Source organism: Jaculus jaculus, chromosome 6, assembly GCF_020740685.1.
Source record: "Jaculus jaculus isolate mJacJac1 chromosome 6, mJacJac1.mat.Y.cur, whole genome shotgun sequence".
NCBI lineage: Eukaryota > Metazoa > Chordata > Mammalia > Rodentia > Dipodidae > Jaculus > Jaculus jaculus.
The window spans coordinates 99,432,289-99,459,564 of NC_059107.1; the positions used below are offsets into that span (position 1 = coordinate 99,432,289).

Genomic DNA, 27,276 nt, shown 5'->3' on the forward strand with positions numbered 1-27,276 from the left:
CCCTACCTCAAAAAAAAAAAAAAGAAAGAAGAGTCAGAATTCAGATGCCCAGAACCCAAGAAAATGCCTAATAGGTGTGGCAGTGCCTGTAATCCCAGTGCACAGGAGGCAGAGATGGGGAATCCCTGGAGCTAGCTGGCTAGCTAGACTAGCTGAATCAGCAAGCTCTGGGCTCAAATGAGAGATTGCCTCAGTAAAATAGAGTAATCAAGGAAGACACTTTATGTCAACCGCTGGCCTCTGCACATGTACACATACCTGGCCCACATACATGTGCCCATACACATACACGCATGCATAAAAATGTATATTAAGCCCTTAATAAACTCCCAGCTTTACTTAGGAAGCATTTTCAACCCTTGGGTGTTTGGGCTTTCCCCTAGATGACCTGATAAATACTAGTAGAATAAGGTTGGCAGCAGCAGCACAGTATGTGTTTGGAGAAATCTTGAGCACATATCTGCTCAAATACTCTAGACCTAATACAAGATAGAAAAGGCATCTGTCTTAGCTACCATTTTCCCTGTCATTAATCTAAAGTAGGGGACTAATTCAATAAAGGAACTTTTTAAAACAAAATTTTTGTTTATTTTTTTTTATTTATTTGAGAGCGACAGAGAGAGAGATGGGTGCATCAGGGCCTCCCGCCACTGCAAACGAACTCCAAATGCATGTGCCACCTTGTGCATCTGGCTTACATGGGTCCTGGGGAATTGAGCCTTGAATTGGGGTCCTTAGGCTTCACAGGCAAGCACTTAACCACTAAGCCATTTCTCCAGCCTCCCCCCCCCCTTTTTTAAATTGTTTTGTTTATTTCTACTTATTTATTTGAGAGCAATATAGAGAGAGAAAGAATGGGAATAAAGGAACGTTTTTGAGAACTCATTATTTCTTACCTTACTCATCAAATTAGAAGTGTGGTATTCCTAAACCTGTCCCAGAAGATTATATGAAGAAGTAATAGCCAGATGATGTCATATAGGAACCTGCCATTGAACTTTAAAATCTTCCCTTTTTATTGAGACAGGGACTCATTAGCCTAGGCTGGCCTCCAACTTGCCTTGTAGCCAAGGATAATCTTGAACTCCTGGTTCTCCTGCCTCCACCTCCTAAGTGCTAGTATTAAAGAGGGGTGTCATTATGCCAGGCAAAAAAAGCAGTCTTAATTATTGGTGTGACTTGTGCCTGAAACTGTCTGTCCTTCCTTGTTACCCCTTAATTTTGGTTAGAAGAGGGATGACTAGTGTAAGTGCCCACTCTCTTCTCTGCCCCTTAGTTCATGACATGCCACACATATGGGCTAGAAAAGCTGTTAGCAGTAAGGACTTGGCTAAAGGCAAAGAGCAATCTTTTATTTTTAATTTTGACAGAGGGTTTCATACTAGGATACCCAGGTAGACATTGAACTTCTAATATTCCTGTCTCAGCCTCATGAGTAGCTGAGGTTATAGACAATGCTACCAAACCCATTCCAAGGTCACTCTTTTTTTTTTTTTGAGAGAGGGTCTCGTGTAGCCCAGACTGTCTTTGAACTTGCTAGATAGCCAATGATAACCTTGAACTGGTGATCCTCCTATCTCTATCTCCCACAGATGCTCAGAGGCACTCTTAATCCTAGTTCCCCAGACTTATATGTAAGGAAAACATTAAATCTGTAGCTGAGCAGCTTGGGTAAAAACTGATCTTAGAATGAGAGTAGAGATATTTTAAAGGGGAGTGGAATTTTCCTATTCATCCTCCCACTTACAACTTCTTCCCCTCCATTTTCTTATTCATAGCTGCCTTCCTCACCCAGTCCGTGTGTCTAGATGACACAACAGTCAAGTTTGAGATCTGGGACACAGCTGGGCAGGAGCGATACCACAGCTTAGCCCCCATGTACTACAGGGGTGCCCAAGCTGCAATTGTGGTTTATGATATTACTAATCAGGTAAGTGGGCTAAGAAGACTGGCCTTGCTTTTATTTGTAGGAATTAAAGGAGGCAGGGGAGAGGAAACAGGTTCTAGAAATAGAAAAATAAAATTACGAATTATACTTTTAAGTACTAAACCAGAGGTAATGGCTTAATCAGAGGCCTATGGTTTCAGTAAAGGAAGGGCACCTAGAAGAAGTGAGTTGTGATACTGGGTTTTGAAGGTCGTAGTGGGTTAGCAGTCATTCTAGCTCTTTCTTTTCCTCATGTTTTCCTAGGAAACTTTTGCCCGAGCAAAGACATGGGTAAAGGAATTACAGAGGCAAGCCAGTCCGAGCATTGTTATTGCCCTGGCAGGCAACAAAGCTGACTTGGCCAACAAGCGCATGGTAGAGTATGAGGTAAGATGGCCCAGAGGCCTCCCTAACATACACTCCCTCAGTAGGGTGGACCACTCTTCCAAACCAGTCGTCTGGAAACCTTATGTGAGAACATTATCTCATTCCCCCCAGCTCTTTCCCAAGTTAAATACAATACTGTGACCCTAATGATAGAGATTTTAAAGGAATAAGAAGAAAATCCCCTATCAGAAGAGTTGGGGAAAATCAGTTGAAGGGACACCAGATGAATATAGAAAGGAGGGAACATTTAAATTTGAGGTAAGTATTCAAATGTCAGAACCCAAAAGCCACAGACCAATTTACCTTTCTCCCCTATAATTAAGATTCCCGTTGGGCATGGTGTTGCATGCCTTTAATCCCAGCACTCCAGAGTTAAAGGTAGGAGGATTGCTGATAGTTCAAGGCCAGCCTGAGACTACATAATGAATTCCAGGTCAGCCTGGGCTGGAGTGAAACCCGACTTTGAAAAACCAAAAAAAGAAGATTCCTGATATCTACTGGTTGAACTGAGTAGATGTAGGTTTATATTGAGTGACTCCTCACCAAATTAGGGGTTCAGTACCAACTGGTACACAGTGACATTAATGAGCAGAGAAAAGAGAATATTACCTAGCTGTAAAGTGCCACATGGGAGTGAAAAGGCAATACTTATCCCTTTTAGGAGGCTCAGGCATATGCAGATGACAACAGCTTATTATTTATGGAGACTTCAGCCAAGACAGCCATGAACGTGAATGATCTCTTCCTGGCAATAGGTAAGGTCAGAGCAACCGGAGGTCTTTCTGCCTCTCCTTTATTTATAGGTAAAAAATTGTCATTAACTCAAATCTTCTTCCCTGCTTTTGTAATAACTTTGGCTATGGAGCTGGGGGGTGTAGATCAGGAGTAGAGAGTACATGCCTAGGAGTTCCAAGGCCCTTGATTCCTGACATTCTATAAAGAAACAAATCAAACTTTACCCTGAAGCTAGGCTAAAAGCTAGCTAGTTTCCAGTACTTGGAAGGCCGAGGCAGAAGTGCTTTTCATAGGTTTGAGGTTAGTCTACACTGCATAGTGAAGACTAGGCCAAGCAGGGCTATTTATCAAGACACTGTCTCAAAAAAAATACCACTTGGCTGTGGTGGCGTATGCCTTTAATCTCAGCACTTGGGAGGCAGAGGCAAGAGGATCGCCGTGAGTTTGAGGCCACCCTGAGACTACATAGTGAATTCCAGGTTACCGCTAAAGTGACTCCCAACCTCAGAAAAAGAAGGGGGGAAAAACACTAGGCCAGGCATGGTAGCATGTCCTTTAATCCCAACACTTGGAGGCAGAGGTAGGACAGTCATTGTGAGTTTGAGGCTAGAGCAAGATCCTACCTAAAAAAAAAAAAAAAAGCAACACCATCCCCACTCATGCTCATGCCAGCAATTTTGTCACCAAAAAGGGGGAGGACAGAGAGAGTGCTCAGCAGTTAAAGGCACTTGTTCCACAAGCTTATCAACCAATTGGGAACCCTTGCACCTAGGGCTTCTTGCCATTACAAATAAAGTCCAGGTACATTTGGCTCTACATGGGTACTTTGGAATCAAACCCAGACTGTCAAGTTTACAAACAAGTGCCTTTAACCACTTGGCCATCTTCCCAGTCCATATTTTTAATTTTTTTTTAATTTTATTTGTTTATTTGAGAGAAAGAAAGAGGCAAATAGAATTGTGTGACAGGGTCTCTAGCCACTGCAAGTAAACTCCAGATGCATATACCACCTTGTGCATATGGCTTATGTGGGTACTGGGGAATCGAACCTGAGTCCTTAGGCTTCACAGGCAAGTGCCTTAATTGCTAAGCCATCTCTCCAGCCCTGAGTTTTTGTTGTTGTTAGGTTTTTCAAGGTAGAGCTTCTCTTTAGCTCAGGCTGACCTGGAATTCACTCTGTAGTTCCAGGCTGGCCTCAAACTTGTGGCAATCCTCCTACTTCTGCCTCCCAAGTGCTGGGATTAAAGGCATGTATCGCCATGCCTGGGTGTTTTTTTGTTTTGTTTTGTTTTGTTTTGTTTTTGTTTTTGTTTTTTTAAATTGTGGAGTTGGGTGTGGTGTCACACAACTTTAGTCCCAAGACTTAGGAGGCAGAGGTAGGAGTTTTACTGTGAGCACAAGGCAAAGCTGAGCTAGAGTGAGACCCTATCTTTTAAAAAAAGTTAATTGTGGCACTGCTGAAATAGTCAGTAAAGTGCCTTGCAAGCATGAAGACTTGAGTTTATTTATTTATTTAATTTGGTTTTTTGAGGTAGGGTCTCACTGTAGCCCAGACTGACCTGAAATTCATTATGTAGTCTCCCTCTGCCTCCCAAATGCTAGAATTAAAGGTGTATGCCACCACACCCAGCCAAAGACTTTAAGTTGAATGCTCAGGACCCAAGCAAAAATGCCTGGTGGTGCCACATGTTATAATTCTAAAGCTGAAGAGGCAGAGACAGGCCATTTGGTGAGCTCCTGGCTCAGCAGTAGACAGTGTACTTGAGAAATGACACCCAAAGTTGCCCTACGTAATACACACACACATACAAGTAGTGGCTGAGGGAGTCAGTACTCTCAGTTCTCTAATTCATTCAGTACCATTAGGAAAAAAAACAGATCTTGATAGCTTAGTGGTAGAATGTTTGCTGGCATTTATCACCCAGTGCCACCAAAAAAAAATATATATATATATATATATATATATATATATATATATATATATACACACACACACACACACATACACAACTTTAGGTATGGAAATACCTTAACTGTTTTGAGACAGTGCTGAGTCCTAACTACTGGACCCCCAGGGAAGTTGGGAGTTTCCCAACTTCTTCTGTAGCAACCCCCATGTTCAATGTAGCTTGCAGTGAATTTTCCCCTCTGCAAATTTTTAATTTTATTTATTTTTTTTTGGGGGGGGTGTTTTAAATGTAAGGTCTCACTCTAGCCCAAGCTGATCTGAAACTCACTCTAGACCCAGGCTGGCCTTGAACTCACAGTGATCCTTCTACCACTCTTCCTCCAAGTACTGGAACTAAAGGTGTGAGCCATCATGCCATGCCTACTGCAAATCATTCTTTTCATCTCATTTTCCCCCTACCTTGTAGTCTTTTTGTTAGGAAGGATTGGTGAGTAAAATCTACCATACCTTTTTTCTTTTCTCTTTTCATTTTTAGCAAAGAAGTTGCCAAAGAGTGAACCCCAGAATATGGGGGGTGCAGCAGGCCGAAGCCGGGGTGTGGATCTTCATGAGCAGTCCCAGCAGAACAAGAGCCAGTGTTGTAGCAACTGAGGGGTGGCTAGCAGCAACAAGTATGGAGTTAGCACGAGAGCTAAGAAATCCATCCCCACCCCTCAGCACACAGCCCCTACGGTAACAGCACACTGAGCCCTGGCTCCCAAGGGCTGCCTTCTGACAGCTCCATCATGGCACTTTTTAATGCTTCAGCAACCAACACCAGGCAGCTGTTGCCACTGGCCTCCTACCCCCTACTCTGGGGCTTGGGGTCAAATCCCCCAGGACTTACCTTCCAAAACAAACTTTCTTCACTTTGTAAAGATTATAGGTGCAAGACAGTGAGTGACCTTACTTTCACTCCTCCTCCCATGTTCTTCCCCAGTTTTTCAGAAAACTCTTGTCTCCTGCCTCTTTCACTTCTGACCAGTCCCTGTTTTGATCCTCTTTTCCTTCTCTCCCCAGGGTGGTGAAGCTGGTAAACCCAGGAATTAAAGAGGTTTTGTTTTTTTTTTCCTAGTTCAGTTATATTAAGGGCCCTGTGGGGGAGGAGGGAGTAAAAGGCTCAGAGCAAGAAGGAATAAGCAAACATTCTGTTTTGTTTTGTTTTGTTTTTCCTGGTTGGAGTTTCTCATTGAAAACACTGCAGTATCTCTGAGTTGGGCTTGTGGAGGGTGTTCCAAGATAGAGGTGAGAACAGAGAGGCAAATTCTCAGGCAACATGTGGGGGTCATGTTGCTAATTAACTAGACAATGTCATCTATAGCTCCAGATCTCTCCTTAGGCCCAGGTTCCCCTCACCCAGCCTCTTAGCTAGCTTCTCCCCTAGAGTGGGGGGTCGGACCTCAGAGTCCTCCAAAGAATCTTCACTGGTTGCCTGCACCTTTGGCTCTGCTGTGGTCTAATTGGAGGACGTACCAGTTTCTGATACCCATCCTCTGATTTATACATATGCATTCCCCAAACCTGGCCTTGAGATGGCCTCATCCCCAGATACCATCCCCCTGCAGTTTGCACTTTAATTGATGGTAGGTCAGTCAGGATACTTGTTTTATGGGGGTTTTGATTGGTTAGCCTGTTCTTCAACATTTTAATTAAGTGGAATCTGAGAAATATGAGATTTGGGGAGGCACAATAGAAAACTGTACCAGCGGCAGCTACTCAAGCCCAGTCTGCACTGCTAGCTTCCTCCAATTCTGTCTCATAACCTCTATTCTTGTCCACTTAGCTCTTAAGTATGTCTTCTCTAGAGAATTAATTGAGCAACTGGGGACTGGCCTAGGGATAGTATGAGCCAAGGTAGGGGAGAAAAGAAAGGTCAGGCAAAAGGGAGGAGTTTTCAGTCTTTTCCCAGGGTTTGCATTCAATTTGCTATCTTACCATGTCTTTTCTACTTCCCTGTAAATAGGTAGTGTCCACTCTACTGTACAGTCTATTCTATTTCCCACTTCCTATTAGGCTCCTTTTCTCCTTTGTTAGTACCTTGAGTTTATTAGTTCCCCTGTCTTCATTCACCCATACCTATCCCCTAGTGGGTTTCATCTATGTACAAATATGGGCTAGTACCACAGAGGCCCACTTGTGTCCCCCTCATAACACCTGTACTTATAGACAGGAGTGACTAGAACTTAAAGTACCTCACAATTGTCTCACATCATCAGAGGACTTGGTCCTTTCTAATCTCTGGTCTCTCTTCACTTTCTTCATCAGGGGTTTTAGGATGTCTCTGGGAAGCCATCAAGGCAAAAGAGAACTCATTAGTTCCTTTATGTTTTAGCCAGAGTTCTGGGGAAGAAAGGAAAGGCCACAATAACCTAGGATTAGAACCTTTATGACCTTTTGGCTTACAGATTGCCTTCAGTCCCAGAGCAGCTGAGAATCCATGAAGCTGAGACTCTGAAGGACCCAACTTAGGTTCTTCCACTTAGGCCTCCATTCCCTTCCTTTTTCAGGGGCAGCCTTAGTTCCCATGGCCCTGAAACACAAATAATTTCCAGCCTTCCTTTCCCAGAACCCATTAGTCCTCCAAAGCACCCAGTGCATCCTTTTTACAAGTGGGAGATCTAGGGTAGCTCTGAAGGTCTCTTAAAAATGAATTCTTTCTCTGCAGTTTTCCTTACAGAGTAGGAGTGAAGTTGTTCCATGGCCTTGAGACTGGGAAACCACTTCCCCAGGCTTTTCCCTCCCTAACTTCCTTAGGAACAGTATTGGCCTTAGCTTCCAAGCTGGTTATCTGCTGCCTTCCCTCTACTCCTACCAGCTCTTCTGCCTTCTTTAAGCTCTTGGGCTTGGGGGTTTTTGTTTGTTTGAGTTTCCCACTTCTTCAGTTTTTTTCTCCTGATCAATTTTTTAAGTGTATTGTTTTTGTTTGCTTCTAAGAGAGCATTTGCCTTTCCCACTCCTTCCAACATAACAATCGTGGTAACAGAATGCGACTGCTGATTTACCGATGTATTTAATGTAAGTAAAAAATGGAAGAAAAAAAAAGTACATTGGAGTGTTGCCTTGTTTCTGCCATTTGTCTGCCCAATAGAAATTTGGAAGAATGGGCACCCAACTAAGTCTTACTGAATCACAAACATAGCTTCCCCTCCATGTTGGTACCTTTTTTTTGGGGGGGGGAGTTCTAGGTAGGGTCTTATTCTAGCCTAGGTTGACCTGGAACCCAGGCTGGCCTTGAACTCATCAATCCTCCTACCTCTGCCTCCTGAGTGCTGGGATTAAAGGCGTGCACTACCATGCCTGGCCTTGGTACCTTCTTATTCTCTATTCTTAAACAGCGGAAGAAAATAAAATAAAATGAACAGGGGAAGAATCCAGTTTGAAAAATAGCCCTTTTATTTATTATTTATATTTTTATTTATTTGCAAGGAAACAGAGAATGGGTGCACCAGGACCTCTCACCTGACTAATCAAAATCTGGTCCTATTTGATGTTTTTAGGCCTTCCTAATAATATATATGTGTGGCAGTATGGTCTGATTCTCTCCGATCATTGAGATTGGAGGGGAAAATGGTATACCTAAATTCTTAGAATAGTCAAAATTCTTTGTGCTTTTAAAAGATGTTTTATTTATTTATTTATTTATTTATTTATTTATTTATTTATGAGAGAGAATGGACATGACAGGGCCTCTAGCCGCTGCAAATGAACTTCAGACGCATGCATCACCTTGTACAAGTGGCTTACATGGGTATTGGGGAATCAAACTTGGGTCCTTAGGCTTCTCAGGCAATTGCCTTAACTTCTGAGCTATTTCTCCAGCCTATTATGTGCATTGTTTAGGATTCATGGCTATATTAACTTCTCAGAAGGAGTCCCACAATTTTTTTTAAATGACAAAGTATCTGAGTGTGGCAATGCTCATACCTCAGCCACTCAGGAAGCTTATGCTAGGAAACTGTTAACTTGAAGTCAGCCACACTTCAAACTGAAAAAAGAAAGTTAAATTACTGAATTAGCTTTTAAAATATATTTTTATTTATTTATTTGAGATGTAGAGAGAAAGAGAATGGGTGTGTCAGGGCCTCCAATCACTGCAAACGAACTCCAGATGTATGTGCCCCCTTGTGCATCTGGCTTACATGGGTCCTGGGGAATTGAGCCTTGAACTGGGGTACTTAGGCTTCACAGGTAAGCGCTTAACTGCTAAACCATCTCTCCAGCCCCGGAATTAGCTTTTTTGATTGATATGTGGCTTCTGTATCTGGTGTGTTTAATTTATTTATTTATAAGCAGAGAGAGAAGAGAAATAGATTGGGCATGCCAGGGTCTCCAGCCACTGCAAATGAACTCCAGATGCATGTGCCACTTTGTGCATCTGTCTTTACTTGGGTGCTGGGGATTTTAACCTGGGTTGTTAGGCTTTGTAGATAAGTGCCTTAACTGTTAAGCATCTCTCCAGTCCACTCATCTAGATTTTTTTTTTTTTCAAGGTAAGATCACACTCTGGCCCAGACTGATGTGGAACTCACTCTGCAGTCAAAGTGGTCCTATTACCTCTGCCATCCAAGTGCTGGGACTAATGGCATGTGCCACCATGTGCCATCAGCTTTTGATTTTATTTATTTGAAAGAGAGAGAATGGGCATGCTAGGGCCTCCAACCATCCAGATGCATGTGCCTTACGCAGCTGGCTTATGCAGGTCCTTAGGCTTCACAGGCAAGCACCTTAACCACTAAGCCTACTTTCCAGCCCTATATCTGGATTTTATTTATTATTATTTTTGGAGGTTTTATTTTGTTTTTGTTTTTCGAGGTAAGGTCTCACTCTAGCCCAGGCTGACCTGGAATTTACTATGTAATCTCAAGGTGGCCTCAAACTCACAGCAACCCTCCTCCTCCTGCCTCCCAAGTGCTGGTATTAAAAGCGTGCACCACCACAACCAAAGAAAAGTTGGTTCGTGCCAGGTATGGTGTCACCTGTTATTCTACTACTTGGAAGGTGAGGGCAGGAGGATTAAGAGTTCAAGGTTATCCAAGCAACTCCAGATGCATGCACCACTTTGTGCTTCTGGTTTAACATGGGTACTGGGAAATCAAACACAGGCCATTAGGCTTTGCAAGCAAATAAATGTCTTTAACCACTGAGTCATTTTTCTCCAGCGAGACTCTGGCTCTAAGTCAATAAAATATGTGTGTGGCACAAGTAGGTATGGGACAGGGTCTTGCTATGTGCTTGCTTATTCATTTATTTATGAGGGTCACACGTAACCCAGACTAACCTTAAGTTCCAGAACCTTCTAAGTGCTGAGAATATAGGCATGTACCACCAATACACCAGGCTGAAACTTTCTTTAAAAACATGCTGGTGCCCCACACCTTTAATCCCAGCACTTGGGAAGCAGAGGTAGGAGGATGGCTGTGAGTTTGAGGCCAGCCTGAGAATACAGAATGAATTCCAGGTCAGTCTGGGCTAGAGTGAGACTCTACCTTGAAAAACAAACTACCCAAGTGTGTGTGCCCTTTTGTGCATCTGGCTCACGTGGGTCCTGGGAAATCGAGTCCTTAGGCTTCACAGGCAAAAGCTTAACTGCTAAGTCATCTCTCCAGCCCCATTTTTTTTTTTTAAATATAAGACAGTGTTGGAGAGATGATTTAGTGATTAAGGCATTTGCCTGAAAAGCCTAAGGACCTGTGTTTGATCTCTTTCCAGATCCCATGTAAGCCAGACACACAAAAGTGAGGCAAGCATAAAGTCACACATGCTCACTAGATGGTGCAAGCATTTGGAGTTTGATTGCAATGACTGAGACCCTGGCATGCCAATTCTCTCTCTCTCTCTTAAAAAATAAGACATCAGGGCTGGAGAGATGGCTTAGCAGTTAAGCGCTTGCCTGTGAAGCCTAAGGACCCCGGTTCGAGGCTCGGTTCCCCAGGTCCCACGTTAGCCAGATGCACAAGGGGGCGCACGCGTCTGGAGCTGTTTGCAAAGGCTGGAAGCCCTGGCGCGCCCATTCTCTCTCTCTCCCTCTATCTGTCTTTCTCTGTGTGTCTGTCGCTCTCAAATAAATAAATAAATAAAAATTAAAAAAAAAATAAGACATCAAAGTGGAAGTGACTCAATGGGAAGGTGCCACAGGAGTGGGAGGAGGACAAGTGCAGATGGGGGGGGACAACTGTGATCAAAATATGTCCTTGTATTAAATTGTCAATAAATAAATTTAACTTAAAAAAAAAAAACTACCAAAAAAGCCAGGCAAAGTTGCACACACCTTTAATCCCAGCACTCAGGAGGCAGAGGTAGGAGGAATACAGTTGAGTTTGAGGCCACCCTGAGACTACATAGTGAATTCCAGGTCAGCCTGGGCTACAGTGAGACCCTGACTTAAAAAAAAAAAAAAAGCACAGATGTAGGCAAGGCCAGCCTGAGGCTCCATAGTGAACTCCAGGTTAGCTTGGGCTAGAATGAGACCCAACCTCCAACAACCAAAAAAATAAAAACTTTAAAAAAATTTAAAAACCCAAAACATTAGGATGGGCTATATACACAGGTTGGAAACCTTTGCATTTGCTAAAGATTTACTGTCAAAATCAACTTGTCACTACCATTTCCCCTTTGTACATCCTCTTCCTCTGCCAGGGTCTTTAGTAAGGTTGTAACTCAGTCCCCTGATCTCTAGAGGGCAGTATGTGAATATGGCTCCCGCTTGATAATTTTGCAGTCCCGCACAGGCGATGAAAGTAATAAATTAATTAGTATCCTTTAGCTTTGATACACAAGATGTTAATAGTTTGGATGTTGAACTGCCATTGCACCTGTGATTGTTTTAAAAAGTCGAGAGTCGGGTGTGGTCGCGCACGCCTTTAATCCCAGCACTTGGGAGGTTGGTGGATCGTGAGTTCGAGGCCACCCTGAGACTACATAGTGAAGTCCAGGTCAGCCTGGGCTAGAGTGAAACCCTACTTTGAAAAAAAAACAAAAAATGAAAAACAAAAGTCTTCTACCATAGCTAGGTGTGGTGACACATACAATCCTAGCACTCGGGAGGCTAAGGTAGAATCGCTGTGAGTTCAAGGCCAACCTAAGACTACAAAGTGAATTCAAGGTCAGGTTGGGCTAGAGTGATATCTTACCTCGGGGAAAATAAAAAATCGACTACCAAAATTTAAAAGATGGTATTCAGTGGCGGTTCCGTACTAGGAATTCAGCTATTCCAAGCAATCTTGAAATCTTGGGACCATTGATTTTAGGCTTCGTTTATACTGTCATTTCTAGGCATAAGAGAACTGAGTGAGTGACCCTGCTTGACCTGAAAGGCAAGCAAGACTGACGCGTTGCTTGCAACACCACGGCTAATCAAAGACAACAGGGCGGGCGTGGCTGGCTCGCGCCTTTCATGCCAGCACTGGGGAGGCAGCGGTCGGAGGATCACCGTTAGCTGGAGGCCAGCCTGAGACGACGTAGTGAACTCCAGGTCAGCCTGGGCTAGAGCAAGACCCTACCTCGAAAAGAAAGAAACAAACAAAAAACAGGGACGACCTCGAGCGCCGGAGACGCCTGCGGGATCCCGAGGCCTCCTGCGGGAGTCTCCGCGGTCTCCGCCCAGACTCCCAGCTGCAGGGGCGGGCGGAGCCTCCTTCCTCGGCGCCCGGCCTTGCAGCCCGCACCTTCCTCGGCCTGCGCCTGGGTTCCCGACCGCCGACCGGGTCCGCCGCTATCCGGCGGCAGCGCCGACTCGGTCCGCGTCCGCAGCCGCTGCGACCGCCCCTCCTCCCCGGGTAGCCGTCCAGCGGGCAGCGGCGAGCCGAGAGGCCAATGGCCGGCGAGCGGGGTGAGGTGCGTGTGTAAGCAGCTGCACGTCACGGCACGTCACGGCGCCAGCCGCCCTCCGCCAGCACTCGGCCAGCGCGGGCGCGAGAAATTGCCCAACTGCGGACGGACGCCAAACCGGTAAGGGGCTTCGGCCCGAGGGGCGGGAGGAGGGCCTTCCTCTCCGTTTCCGATGCCCGGGAGTTCTGGGGTACAAGACCTGAGGCCGTCAGCCAGGCCTGGTGCTCTGCAGGAATGCTGGATCTGTTTCCTTCCTACAATGCCCCAGGGAATGAGGAGCCCCCCCACCTGCACCAAGGAGTAGCGTTTATGTGTTGTAGCGGATGGTCACCCCTCCCAAATCTGTGGCTTCGGTGTGGTCCAAGCTGACTCCTGAGCTTGAGGATACTTAAGTTGCAGGGAGAGTTTTTGCCCTACAACCCAGGAGTAAAAAGGGTAAGCTTTGCTCCTTTTTCTACCTCCCTGCCTCCTCATTGCACAGCAACCCTGGTTCCTTGAACCTCAGCAACTGACACACGTCTCCCTCCTTTGACCCTTCTGGGGTCAGTGCTCTTCTCAGAGGCACTAGGCAGTGAGGAAGAAACTGCTGCAGGATAGAGAGCAGAAAACATTAACCTGCTACTCTAGTCCATCCCCTGGCACCCCAGCCGTTGACTCCTCGGTTTGCCGAGGCAAGGTTAGGGTGGAGACTCTGAATTAGTCTTCACCTGGGCTCAATTTTTGGAGAGGGCTGGAAGGAGAGAAGAGGAAAGGCCCTCAAAGACAATATTTTTGCTTGTTTACTCTTCATATCAGTTCATATCAGGTAGCTATTTGGAGATGAGGACACAAGATCAGAGAGGCTTGGTCTCTTACCCTGGGAACTGATTAATGACGTGACCTGGCTTTATAAACTCAAGGTAATTTACTTCCAGAATATAGGCTGGCTTGACCCCATTAGGTTGCCACTACCTTGTGCACCTTTTTGTCCCTGTTTTCATCAGTGGGGCCATCAGATGTCCTCTACTGACTTAAGAAATAATTACCCAGCACAATGGGGTAACGGGGTGTAACCCAGTGGCACAACACTTGCTTAACATTCTCAAGGCCTTGGGTTCAATCCTCAGTACCATGTAAAAACAAATAAACTGGACAGTAGACATTTGGCTTCTGTCCTTTAGGCCCTTGGCCGCAGACATTGTTCTCAGTAATGGACAGGGTGGATGAGAAACAGGTGATTCTAAAGTGCTCCCAGTTTACTCTGTGAACCCACTTAGACCCCTTGTTCTCCACTCTTCTTTTGCCCAGACGGGTCCTGACCTGTCTTCCTACCAACCATTCCCTCAGGAGGTTTTCCTCTTCTGAAGCAGAATCTTCCTCCTCCAGGCTGGCAACCACTATGCTGCTGCTGCACAGACCTGTGGTCATAGGACTTCGACATGCTTTCAGGTAAGCCATCCCATGCCCATCCCATCTCCTTAACAAGATAACTATCTTATCTGCTAGGTAATCATCTCATCTCCAGATAAGATAGTTGAGAGATGGCCAAGGAGAAAGCCATATTCCACCAGTCCCACCCATCCGGAAGAAACTAAATTCAAACTAAAGAATGATCAGCAAAACTAAACTTTCACTAATGCCTTGACAGAACCTTATATGTTATGAAGGTTTCTTTCTTCTAGGACCAAGTCAACTCCCTCAAGGCTCTGCTGTCAAGCATTTTCTACAAATGATTCATTTCAACCCCAGACCCCCAGCCTCACCTTCTCTGGTGGTAACTCCAGCACTGGGGGATGGAGAGTCATGGGGACCTTGCTGGGCCTTGGTGCAGCATGGGCCTATCATGACCATCGGTGTAGGGTAAGCGGGGAAGGGGGTTCCTTTTCAGAATAAAGGGGTCCTAGTGAGCTCCCAGGTAACCCAGACTATGACCTATGCTCTTAACCTTGCTGACACTCTCTTCATGAATAGCAAAGATGGTATTTGCTACTTTTCATTTCTCAGTGACTAAGAATGGCTTAGACTGATGTAATATTTTGTTCCCGTTTGCCTTACCCCTCCCCTGTCTATAGGCTACTCAGGAGACACCACGAATGTACACTAAGGAGGAAGTACGTTCCCACTGCAGCTCTGAGATGGGGATCTGGGTAACTTTAGGCTCTGAGGTCTTTGATGTCACAGAATTTGTGGATTTACACCCAGGAGGACCATCAAAGTTGATGCTAGCAGCTGGGGGTCCACTAGAGCCTTTCTGGGCCCTCTATGCTGTTCACAACTCGTCCCATGTGCGTGAGTTACTGGCTCAGTACAAGATTGGGGAGTTGAACCCTGAAGATAATGTACACCCCTCCTTGGAGAACTCTGATCCTTATGCTGATGATCCTGTGCGTCACCCAGCCCTGAAAGTCAACAGCCAGCGCCCCTTTAATGCAGAGCCTCCCCCTGAACTGCTGACAGAAAACTATATCACACCCAACCCTTTTTTCTTCACCCGGAACCACCTGCCTGTACCTAACCTGGACCCGGATACCTATCGCTTGCAAGTAGTTGGGGCGCCTGGAGGTCAGTCACTGTCTTTGTCCCTGGATGACTTGTATAAGTTTCCCAAGCATGAGATCACAGTCACTCTGCAGTGTGCTGGCAACCGGCGCTCTGAGATGACTCAGGTCAAAGCAGTAAAAGGTCTTGAGTGGAAGACAGGGGCCATCAGCACGGCACGCTGGGCTGGAGCACGGCTCTGTGATGTATTAGCTCAGGCTGGTCACCAACTCTGTGAAACTGAAGCCCACGTCTGTTTTGAGGGTCTGGACTCAGATCCCACTGGGACTGCCTATGGAGCGTCGATCCCTCTGGCTCGAGCCTTGGATCCTGAAGCTGAGGTCCTTCTGGCATATGAGATGAATGGGCAGCCACTGCCTCGTGACCATGGCTTCCCTGTGCGGGTGGTGGTTCCTGGTGTGGTGGGTGCCCGCCATGTCAAGTGGCTGGGCAAAGTGAGTGTAGAGTCAGAGGAAAGTTACAGTCACTGGCAGCGCCGGGACTACAAAGGCTTCTCTCCATCTGTTGACTGGGACAAGGTAGACTTTGATTCATCTCCATCTATTCAGGAACTACCTGTCCAATCAGCCATCACACAGCCTCAAGATGGGGAGACTGTAGAGACTGGAGAAGTGACCATCAAGGGCTATGCATGGAGTGGTGGTGGCAGGGCTGTCATCCGGGTGGATGTGTCTCTGGATGGGGGACTAACTTGGCAAACAGCTGAACTGGATGGAGAGGAACAGCGCCCCAGGAAGGCTTGGGCCTGGCGTCTGTGGCAGCTGCAAGTTCATGTGCCAGCTGAGCAAAAGGAATTGAACATCATTTGTAAAGCTGTGGATGACAGCTATAATGTGCAGCCAGACACCGTGGCCCCAATCTGGAACCTGCGAGGTGTGCTCAGCAATGCCTGGCACCGCATCCATGTCCATGTAGCTCCTTGAGAGCGTGGCATTAAGCCATCTACACCTAGAACCATTTTACCCCTTTCACCCATCCTTTGGCATCATTGCCACAGAAAAAGGTTTTCTTCCTTTCCACTTTTTGGATCCTGATTCTACTGTCTTCCTAAATCATAACCAGAAATTGCATATTTCTACCCAGACACCCCCTCTTTTTATACTATATTACATACCCCTCTTGAGTTCTGATCCTGTGCCACGGGGTAGGAGCTCTTGGAGCGAGGGGCTAGATGTGAGAAAGTACTTTTGAAGGTAAGAATTAGTTTCTCATCGTAGTCTACCTCCACTTCTAATGCCCATTGCTTTCTAGGCCTTATTTTGTATTTCTTGGATTCTTCAGATTGTATGGCATAAGAAGTGTACATTACTACTTTCTACTACCTATCCCCCCCCCTTTATAACTACTTTTCTAAAGACATCAATAAAGTGTCTGCTGAAAGTTATGACTTGAAGAGTGAACATGTTGTTAGAGGGAGAGGGGGTGGTAGGGTATGTGCAGTCGCTAGAAAATCTGCTACACTGCCTAAGGATGGGGGAGATGAGAGACAACTCTCAAACCTCCCCCGCCTGCCCTGCAGTTCTTAGTAGAAAGGCAAAGGATGTTAAGAAGTTAAAATCAATATTATCCTAGGAGAAGCAGGGGCAAAACGTGACACCAAAGGCAGATGTGCCCAGGCATGGGGGGCGCCCAAAGTGCACCTAGTTTTCAAGTTAGATGCGGCTGAAGGGGCGAGCTTGAATTAACCTCGGTGCGTGCGACGAGGGCCTTTCGGGCTTAAGTCTTTCGGCGCTCGGCTACTTTCCCCTAGCTCCTCTCCGTTTTTTTTCCCCCAGCAGTCTCCCCGGCTTGGGGGCGCTCGGTGTTTGGCCCAGTCGCCAGTCGCCTGGTAGTGGGACCGGAAGTTCTTCGGGATGGGGGGCACAGCTGTAATGGGGGGGGCTCTGTGGAGGAGTTGGTCTCTCAGGTGAAGCCGCGGAGATGGAGCCGCCGCCGCTGAGTGCCCGGGCCCCAGCTTCGGCCTGGCTGCGGCCGCCTCAGTGACCCCATTTCCCCCCCCCCCCGTCCCCGCGCTGTGCCACTCGGGCCAGAGGGGGGACCCCCGCCCCTCCCGAGCCCGACACGGCCCCGGCTCCCCAACCCCCACCGCCTGCGCGCGCGCGGCGACGCCTCAGGTGAGCGCGGGGCGGGGCGGGGGCGGGGCGGGGGCGGGGCCTGGCGCGGGGGCGCCGGCCGGGAGGGAGGGAGGGAGGGAGGGAGGGAGGGGCGCGCGGCGGCCGGGCGCCGAGCTCGCCGAGCCCCGGGACCCGGGACCCTGACTCCGGTGTTGGGTGCGGAGAGGGCCGGCCCGGGGCTCCGGAGAGGGCTGGTGGCGGTAGGGAGGGTAGAGGAGGAACGCGAGAAGCGGAGGGTACCAGAAAAAGAAGAAAGTGCGGGATGCGGGGGTCCGAGCGCGGTGCTGCGGAAGAGACCTAGGCCCGGGTAGGAGTCAGTGGAAGGCACTGAACGGAGCGGGAGAGACGTGGAAGAGAAAGGCGGGGCGGAGCGCTGTCTGGACCGCTGTGCGGGCTGAAAGGGGTGGCGAACGTGAGTGACGAGGGCTGGGAAGAACGTCGGCTGCGGAAGACGCCCAGGAGAAATGACACACAAGGCCTGCCGGGTGGGAGCTGCATACTTGGGAAGCGGATACTCCGCTACCTAAACGTTAAGAGAGTCCTCGGTGTTTCAGTGGCAGCGGGGACCGAAGTCGCAGCCTGAGTTCTCTTGATCCCACCGGGACTTCCACTAGGTTAAGACTGTAAAGAATTCCAGGAGGCATGCTCGCTCGCTCTCTCTCTCTCCCCTTTTTTCTCTTTCAAATAAATAAATAAAATACATTTTAAAAGAAAAAAAATTCCAGGAGGAACCAGTATAAAGCAGAGTTGGGGTTTATTAAGACTTCAAGCATGAGTGTTAAGGGCAAAACGTGCTCAGGAAAGATAAACTCGGGCTTCTCAAGGGAGAATTGCAATTTTTTTTTCCTTTCCCTCTGATAAGTGAGATTATAAAGTGGCTCTACAGGTGCCACTCAGGTTACACAAAGGGATTAGGACAAGCTCTTAACTGTGCAGGAGGTTTCTGGTGAGAGTCCTAGAAAGGTGCAGCAATGTTAATTGTGTTGGGATTCTTGATTCTCAGCTGGTCTGAGGCTTCAACCAAAATCTTGGGTGAGGGGCTCCTTTCTCGTGTTTCCAGTTTTCCCTTTCTTTTTATTTTTTGATTTTATTTATTTAGTTAGTTTTTTTCAAGGTAGGGTCTCACTCTAACTCAGGCTGACCTGGAATTCACTATGTAGTCTCAAGGTGGCCTCGAACTCATGGCAGTCCTTCTACCTCTTCCTCTGGAGTGCTGGGATTAAAGGTGTGTGCCACCACGCTCGCCTCTCTTTTTATTTATTTGAGAGACAGAAAGAGATAGATGATTAAGAGGGAGAAAGAATCAGCGCTCAGGGGCCTCCACACTGCAAACAAACTCCAGACACATACCATACGCTCCTTCACGTACCTGGTTTACATGGGTCCTGGGATAGAACCAGGGTCCTTTGGTTTTGCCCACAAAAACCTTAACGGCTAAGCCATTTCTCCAGCCTACATTTTTCCCTTTCTAGTCTGCCTTATACAGACCCATCCCCAGTTAGTTTCTTATCCTTTATCTATTAGAGTTGTATTATGTGGTTTGATTTAGTGGTTTTTTTTTAATATTTCATTTATCTGAGACAGAGAGAGAAAGATGTACAGAGAGAGAATGTGCCAGTCATGGTGGTGCACGGCTTTAATCCCAGCACTGGGGAGGCAGAGTTAGGAGGATCGCAGAGCGTTTGAGGCCACCCTGACAACAACACATAATGACCTGGGCTAGAGTGAGACCCTACCTTGAAAAACCAAAAAGAGAGAGAGAGAGAACAAGCATGCCAGGGCCTCTAGCCACTGCAAATGAACTCCAGGCACATGTGCCATTTTATGCATCAGTCTTTACATGGGTACTGGGGAATTGAACCCAGGTCCTCAGGCTTTGCAAGCAACCATCTTTAATGACTGAGTCATCACCCTTTCCCACCTGAACTTCTTAATCCTGACTCCACCTCCCAAGTGCTGCCACCATACCAGACTATATGTATTTTGTTTTATTTAAATGATTAGCTGGGCATGGTGGCCTTTAATCCCAGCACTTGGGAGGCTGCGGTAGGAATTTGAGGCCAGCCTCAGATTAATTCTAGGTCAGCCTGGGCTAAAACAAGGCCCTACCTTGAAAACCCAAAAAGAAAAAAAAAAAATCATGATTAGCCCTGTCTTGGGTATAAGTGAAATGTTTAATGAAATATGTACCTTTTTATTTTAAAAAATATTTTATTATTTGTACATAGAGAAAGAGAGAGAGAGGGATATAGAGTGTAAGGGAGTGGGTGTGCCAGGGCCTCCAGCCACTGCAAATGAACTCCAGATGCGTGCATCATTTTGTGCATCTGGCTTTACGTGGATACTGGGGAATTGAACCTGGTCATTAGGCTTTACAGGCAAGTGCCTTAACCACTTAGCCATCGCTCCAGCCGAATGTGAACCTTTTTTGTTTGTTTGTTCTTCGCCACCACAACCGGCAATGTGAACCTTTTGATGTTTCAGAAATAAGGTACTCCATTTGATTCGAGATCAAGAATATACCAACTGCTTTCAGGAAGATTTGATGTGTTCCTACTGCCTGCAAAGCTTTGTCCACCTTTTACTTCATTCCCTCCTATAAGCTAAACTGCCTACTGTTGAGATTTCTACCAGTCCTCATCTATTTAGTAACTTCTGTTTGTCTCCTGTCAGCCCTCAAAGCATCTGTGGTAAGCTTGGTATGTTTCCGACATGCTCACCTGTCACCTCTAGGCCTTCCAGCCTCATGACCAGCCATAGGCTCCCTGAAGCCTGCCTCTCTTTCCTGATGCTATCCACTTTGCCTGAGACATGTTTATATCCTTAGGAAGCGTGAGAAGCTGGTATCTGACTTCCTCAAATATTTCCATTTAACACAGATTCTGAGGGTGTGCCCAGATGAAAGTTGAACCAGATAATAGTTGAAAGCATAGTGTCTTGTTTTGTAACACTAATCATTTCGTGGCCCTACCAGTAGGCCAATCTTCTGGGTGGTGTACAGGGGACTGACCTTCCCTACCAGCAGCCTAAAACCAAAGAATCCAGAGAGCTTCTTAAGTCATGAGAACAGTAAGATGTGGCTCCTGAATCAAAATAGTCTTAAAACTAGCTTTATCATTGGGAAGTAGAAGAAATTTCCCTGGAGTTAGTAGGGTGATGGGAGCAGCAGCAGCTCTTATTTAATCAACCTTAGAATTATATCTTTTTTTTTTTTTCAAGGTAGGGTCTCACTGTAGCCCAGGCTGACCTGGAATTCACTCTGTAGTCTCAGGGTGGCGTTGAACTCACAGTGATCCTCCTACCGGGGCCTCCCAAGAGCTGGGATTAAAGGTGCCAACAAGCCTAGTTTAGTGTTATATCTTGCCCTCTTCAGTAGACACTGTCTCAAGAACATTTGCCCACTGAGTAGAGTTCGTTGACGTGCAGCTGCTGGCATTCCCCTCCTCTCAGCAGGTTAAGATATGGCTCAAAAAGAAATCCTAACCCCCCCCCCCCAAATAATGTGCAACTGAGCCAGGTACAGTGGCTCATGCCTAAATTCTCAGGACTGAGAAGGCTAAGGTAGGAGCACAGTGAGTTCAAGGCTAACCTGGACTACATGGTAAGTTACAGGTACCAGCCTGGGTTAGAGGAAGACCCTACCTCAAAAGAAAAAATAAAAAGTATATACAACTGAAAATTTCTTATCTTCTTTCTTCTTTGTTTTAAATCTAAAGTTTGTACTTTCCAGCATGGAAAAACTTATCCCACCTTTTACTCAGTTCCCCCATCCACACCAGTATCCACAAATGAATTATTTTCTCTTGAATTGGCATATACTTGTTCCTTCTCTTATTCTTTTGCTTTAAAAAAAATACTTATTAATTTGCAAACCCAGAGAGAAAGACAGAGAATGGGTGCACCTGCTGCTGCAAACGAACTCCAGCTGCATATGCCCCCCTTTGTGCATCTGATTCCATGTGGGTGCTGGAGAATCAAATCTGGGCTGTCAGGCATTGTAAGCAAGCACCTTAACTGCTTAGCCATCTCTCCAGCTCCCTGACTCTCTTTCTTGATCTTACCTTCACATACAATGTACACACACACCCTAGCTGAGGAAGTTGAAGGGTGAGGCTGACTTGGAGCTCACTATGTAGTCTCGGGCTGGAGATCTAGCCTGCCTGCCTGCCTTCCTTCCTTCCTTCCTTCCTTGTTTGTTTGTTTTTCAAGGTAGGGTTTCCATTCTGTCCCTGACCTGAACCTCAGGAATTGGTCCTCCCCTTCCACCTTGTTTGCAGCAGGGTCTTTGTGTGTGTGTGTGTGTGTGTGTGTGTGTGGTTTTTCGAGGTAGGGTCTCACTCTAGCCCAGGCTGACCTGGAATTCACTATGGAGTCTCAGAGTGGCCTCGAATTTACAGCGATCCTCCTACCTCTGCCTCCCAAGTGCTGGGATTAAAAGCATGTGCCACCACACCTGGCTTGCAGCAGGGTCTCTTGTTTGCTGCCTACACCGGGCTAGCTGGCCTGCAAGCTTCCTGTATTCTTCTTTCTCTGCACTGGTTTACAGAAGCACGCAACTACATTCAGCCTATGTGAGTTCTGGAGATCTGAACTCAGGTCCTTGCACATGCACAGCAGTACTTCACCAACTGAACCATCTTCCCAGCCTGAGGTGCTCTTTTGATCCACATATATTAGGGACTTCTGGGCACAATTGCCCATCAAAGTTATTTTTCCCATCTCTCCCAATTTTTTAAAATGTTTTATTTTGTTTGAAAGGGAGAGAGAGAGGAAGAGGCAGAGAGAAAGACAGAAAGGGTGTGCCAAGGCCTCCAGCCACTGCAAATGAACTCCAGATGTATGTGCCCCCTTGTGCATCTGGCTTACGTGGGTCCTGGGGAATTGAACTGGGGTCCTTAGGCTTCGCAGGCAAACATGTTAACTGCTAAGCCATTTCCCCAGCCCTCTCCCAAATTTTTTAAATTTTATTTTTATTTATTTACTTGAGAGCGACAGACAGAGAAAGAGGCAGAGAGAGAGAGAGAATGGGTGCGCCAGGGTCTCCAGCCACTGTAAATAAACTCCAGAAGCATGCACCCCTTGTGCATCTGGCTAACGTGGGTATTGGGGAATTGAGCCTCGAACCGGCATCCTTAGCTTCCTAGGCAAGCACTTAACCACTAAGCCATCTTTCCAGCCCCCAATTTTTTAAAATATGCTTTATTTATTTGAGAGAGAGAGAATGGGCATGTCAGGGCATCTAGCCACTGCAAACGAACCCCAGATGTATGTGCCTTCTTGTGCATCTGGCTTACATGGGTCCTGGAGAATCAAACCAGGGTCTTTTCGCTTTGCAGGCAAACACCTTAACCACTAAGCCATCTCTCCAGCCCTCTCCCAAACTTTTCCCACTCAAAATAGTAGAGATTTCTAAATAAGTTAAAACACATGAAAGAGATAACTCTATTATGGGCATTTGTTAGCTTCAAGACTATTATCAAGTTCAAATTAATGGCAGATGTGGTGGCACACCTGCAATCTTAGCACTCTGAAGGCTGCTGCAGGAGTATTGCTGTGAATTTAAGATCAGCCTGGGCTACAGAGTGAGACCTTGTCTCAAAAACAGCAGGGACTAGAGAGATGGCTTAGTGGTTAAGGTGCTTCCTGCAAAGTGAAAGGACCTTGGTTCGATTCCCCAGGATCCACGTAAGACAGATGCACAAGGTGGTACACGCAGCTGGAGTTCATTTGCAGTAGCTAGAGACCCTGGCATGCCCATTCTCTCTCTCCCCACCCCCCACACTGCCTCTTTCCGTCTCTCAAATAAATAAATAAAAATAAAAATATTTGGGCTGGGGAAATTGCTTAGTGGTTAAGGTATTTACCTGTGAAGCCAAAGGACCTTGGTTCGATTCCCCAGGACCCATGTTAGCCAGCTGCACAAAGGGGTGCATGCATCTGGAGTTCATTTGCAGTGGCTGGAGGCTCTGGTGCACCCATTCTCTTTCCCTCTGCCTCTTCTTCTCTCTCTCTCTCTCTCTCTCTCTCTCTCTCTCTCTCTCTCTCTCAAACAAATAAATAAAATATTTTTAAAAAGCAACAAATAATAAAAAAAAAAAATAGGGGTGATGCCCATTCAGCAAGTCTATAAAAAGGAAAAAGATAGAGTCATCACAGAGGAGAACTTCAAGATTTCTGCAAGTCCTCCCATGGCCCATGCCAGTGCCCATCTCTTCAGTATCCAAGCAAAAAGCACCAAGAAAGGTACAGAATAGGATGTTAAAAATAAAAAATAAGTCTGGCCGGGCATGGTGGCGCACGCCTTTAATCCCAGCACTCGGGAGGCAGAGGTAGGAGGATCACCGTAAGTTCAAGGCCACCCTGAGACTACAGAGTTAATTCCAGGTCAGCCTGGACCAGAGTGAGACCCTACCTCGAAAAACCCAAAAAATAAAATAAAATAAAAATAAGTCTGGAAAGATGGCTTAGCAGTTAAAGCCCTTGTCTGCAAAGCCTAAGGACCCAGGTTTAATTCCCCAGTACCCATATAAACCAGATGCACAAGGTGGCACATTCATTTGCAGTACCTAGAGGTCTTGGTGTATCCATTCTCTTTCTAGCTGCTCCCCTTTCAAATAAATAAAATTTTAAAAAAAAATAGATAAAGTTCTTGGTCTGGAGGGCTGGCTTAGTAGTTAAGGCATTTGCCTGCAAAGCCAAAGGATATATATTTTTTTTCTTTTGAGGCTAGTAATAACTCAGTTAATTAAAAAAATAGGGCTGGCGAAATGACTTAGTGATTAAAGCAGTTGCCTGTGAAGCCTAAGGACCCAGGTTCAATCCCCCAGTGCCCACCGTAAGCCAGATGCACATGGTGATGCATGCATCTGGAGTTAATTTGCAGTGGCTAGAGTCCCTGGCATGCCCATTGTCTCTCTATCTGCCTCCACTTTCAAATAAATAAAATATTAAAAAATAATAATCAATGAAGCACAAATTGAATTTCCCTGTTGTACTTTCTCCAGTTCTGTCAAACATAACTGAACAGTAATGACCTTTTAGGGCCTTTTATAAACATGGGACTTATATACTCAGGTGTAACCAAAGAATCCAAAAAGTATCATCTCATGTACATCAGACCTGGTGACTTGATGTGTTTAGTTTGGGGCTGGGGAGATGGCTCAGCTGTTAAAGGTGCTTGTTTGTAAAGCCGTTGAGCTGGGTTGGATTCCCTAGTACCCATATAAAACCAGATGCAAAAAGTGACATATGCATCCAGAATTTGCTTACAGCTAAGGGCCCTGGTGTGCCTCTTTCCCCTTCTCTCTCTCTCTCTCTCTCTCTCTCTCTCACACACACACACACACACACACACACAAATTAAAAAATAATTTAGTTTGGCCCTTTTCCTTACTTCTGAGTTCTAAAATGAGATAGTGTATGGGGTGTCTACTCTCCCATGCGTCTCAGCCTTCTCTCTTCCACAGTCTTAGTGAGAAGGACAGGGAAGCACAAAAAAAGAACAAGAGAAGAGATGTATCCACCTGGGATCTGAAAAAAGACAATGAGGTTACAGCGACACTTGCACAGGTACTATGCTTCCAGCTTTACTCCTTCGTAGTCTAAAAACTGGCCATTCCTGGGATGACTTGGGAACTCATCTCTACACTGCTCCCAAACCACTTGGAAATGAAGCTGAATTATTATCTGTCTTATACATAAACAGGAGGTTATCATCTACAGCCTGGTGAAAAACTGAATCAGACCTTTCTGCTGTAAAGACAGACATTTGAACTGAGCAAAGGTTTGTGCGTTTGCTTCAGAAGCCATGAAATTGATTCTAAAGAGTATTTCAGAGCTGCAAATTGCTCAAGGTCTAGGTTTGTTTCCTAGATACCGTGGTACCTTGTCACAAAGCAGTCAAATCCTGGACTGGTTCTCACCACTGCTTATCAGGGTACCTGGTCAGAAATTATCTCTCGAAAAGATACCATTTTCACCCACTCCTGCTCAGATGTGATCTTACATTAATGGGAAAAAGGAAGGACCATGGAGGAGTTTGTTGTTGTTTTTTAATTTTTTTCAGTTTTTCAAGGTAGGATCTCGTTCCAGCCCAAGCTGACCAGGAATTCACTAAGTAGTTCCAGGCTGGCCTTGAATTCACAGTGATCCTCCTACCTGTGCCACCTCAGTGCTGCTGGGCTTAAAGGTGTATGCCACCATACTAAGCTTTGGAGCACTTTTTTTTTTTTTTTTTTTTTTTGAGGTAGGGTCTTGCTCTAGCCCAGGCTAATCTGGAATTCACTATGTAGTCTCAGGGTGGCCTCGAACTCACAGCCATCCTCCTAGCTTTGCCTCCCAAGTGCTGGGATTAAAGGCATGTGCCACCACGACTGGCAGGACTTTTTTTTTTTTAATTTTTTTTTTGTTGTTATTTTATTTATTTTAGAACGACAGACAGAGAGAAAGAGGCAGAGATAGAGAAAATGGGTGGGCCAGGGCCTCCAGCCACAGCAAACGAACTCCAGACACGTGCGCCCCCTTGTGTATCTGGCTAACGTGAGTCCTGGGGAATCAAGCCTCAAACCAGGGTCCTTAGGCTTCACAGGCAAGTGCTTAACCGCTAAGCCATCTCTCCAGCCCTGGACTTTTTTTTTTTAATTTTTATTAGCATTTTCCATGATTATAAAAAAATATCCCATGGTAATTCCCTCCCTCCACCCCCACTTTCCCCTTTGAAATTCCATTCTCCATCGTATCTTTTTTTTAAATAAACAAATACTATATATATGTTTTTCAAGGTAGGGTCTTGCTCTAGCCCCCTTAAATATACATACACACACACACACACACACACACACATATATATATATAGTCATTTTTATTCATTTATTTGAGAGAGAGAGAGACAAAGAATGGGTGTGCCAGGGCCTCCAGCCACCGCAAACAAACTACAGTCACATGTGCCACCTTGTGCACCTGGCTTATGTAGGTATTGGGGAATTGAACCCAGGTCCTTAGGCTTTGCAGGCAAGCACCTTAACCACCAAGCCATCTCTCCAGCCCTGGAGGACATATTTACTTATTTATTTGAGAGAGAGAAAAAGGTAGAGAGTTGGGGGGACAGTGCACCAGGGCCTCCAGCCACTGCAAGTGAACTCCAGATTCATACGCCTCCTTGTGCATATGGCTTACATGGGTCCTGGAGAATTGAACCAGGGTCCTTTGGCTTTGCAGGTAAATAAATGTCTTAGCCGCTAAGCCATCTTCCCTAGAGGACTTTTAAAAAATTAAAAATAATTTTAGCCAGGCATGGTAATGCATGCCTTTAATCCCAGCATTCAGGAGGCAGAGGTAGAAGGATCGCCGTAGGTTTGAGGCCACCCTGAGACTACAGAGTGAATAACAGGTCAATCTGGCCTACAATGAGTCACTATCTGGATAAACAAACCTTTAAAAAGAATTAAAAATTAGAGCTGGAGAGATGGCTTAGTAGTTAAGGCACTCATCTAAGAAGCCTAAGAACCTCGGTTTAATTTCCCAGAACCCATGTTGGCCAGATGCACAAGGTGGCACATACATCTGGAGTCATTTACAGTGGCTGGAGAACCTGGCAAGCCCCCTCTCTCTCTCTCTCTCTCTCTCTCTCTCTCTCAAGTAAATAAATAAATAAATAGAATTTTTTTAGGCGAGTATGGTGGCGCATGCCTTTAATCCCTGCACTCAGAAGACTGAGGTAGGAGGATAGCTTTGAGTTCAAGACCACCCTGCAACTACATAGTGAATTCCAGTTCAGCCTGGGCTAGAGTGAGACCCTAACT

The 27,276-nt window shown here is 46.0% G+C and overlaps 3 protein-coding genes across 8 annotated transcripts in view; all 3 read left to right on the forward strand.

Annotated features, from left to right (window-relative positions):
* Rab5b (RAB5B, member RAS oncogene family) overlaps positions 1–8,042 on the forward strand; it is a 29,757-nt gene extending 21,715 nt beyond the window's left edge. For both annotated transcript variants that reach the window (XM_004649962.2, XM_045152991.1), the window contains 4 exons: positions 1,779–1,930; positions 2,192–2,314; positions 2,976–3,069; positions 5,494–8,042. In XM_004649962.2, the coding sequence (XP_004650019.1) occupies positions 1,779–1,930; positions 2,192–2,314; positions 2,976–3,069; positions 5,494–5,609 (485 nt within the window). In that variant the 3' untranslated portion in view covers positions 5,610–8,042. The remainder of the gene's footprint in view (positions 1–1,778; positions 1,931–2,191; positions 2,315–2,975; positions 3,070–5,493) is intronic.
* A 4,775-nt stretch (positions 8,043–12,817) lies between these two features.
* On the forward strand, positions 12,818–16,746 carry Suox (sulfite oxidase). Of its 5 annotated transcripts, none has more exons than XM_004649964.2 (4): positions 12,818–12,944; positions 14,190–14,252; positions 14,486–14,663; positions 14,876–16,746. In XM_004649964.2, exons 2-4 carry the CDS (start codon positions 14,203–14,205, stop codon positions 16,283–16,285), a joined length of 1,638 nt encoding a protein of 545 aa, XP_004650021.2. In that variant the 5' UTR covers positions 12,818–12,944; positions 14,190–14,202; the 3' UTR covers positions 16,286–16,746. The 5 variants fall into 5 exon arrangements, with proteins under 5 accessions (XP_004650021.2, XP_045009201.1, XP_045009200.1 ...); XM_045153266.1 differs by having other exon boundaries at positions 12,870–12,944; positions 14,112–14,252; XM_045153265.1 differs by having other exon boundaries at positions 12,902–12,944; positions 14,151–14,252.
* Positions 16,747–17,459: 713 nt separating this feature from the next.
* Positions 17,460–27,276, forward strand: part of Ikzf4 (IKAROS family zinc finger 4) — a 39,893-nt gene continuing 30,076 nt past the window's right edge. Inside the window, exon 1 of the mRNA XM_045152711.1 lies at positions 17,460–17,476. The gene's annotated coding sequence lies outside the window, so the exon portion shown is untranslated. The remainder of the gene's footprint in view (positions 17,477–27,276) is intronic.

Bases quoted from the DNA above. Each gene is read 5' to 3' on its own strand.
- Suox (XM_004649964.2), top strand. From the start codon at position 14,203: ATGCTGCTGCTGCACAGACCTGTGGTCATAGGACTTCGACATGCTTTC. The intron at 14,253-14,485 runs GTAAGCCATCCC...TCTTTCTTCTAG, and splicing joins GGACTTCGACATGCTTTCAG to GACCAAGTCAACTCCCTCAA. The intron at 14,664-14,875 runs GTAAGCGGGGAA...CCCTGTCTATAG, and splicing joins ATCATGACCATCGGTGTAGG to GCTACTCAGGAGACACCACG.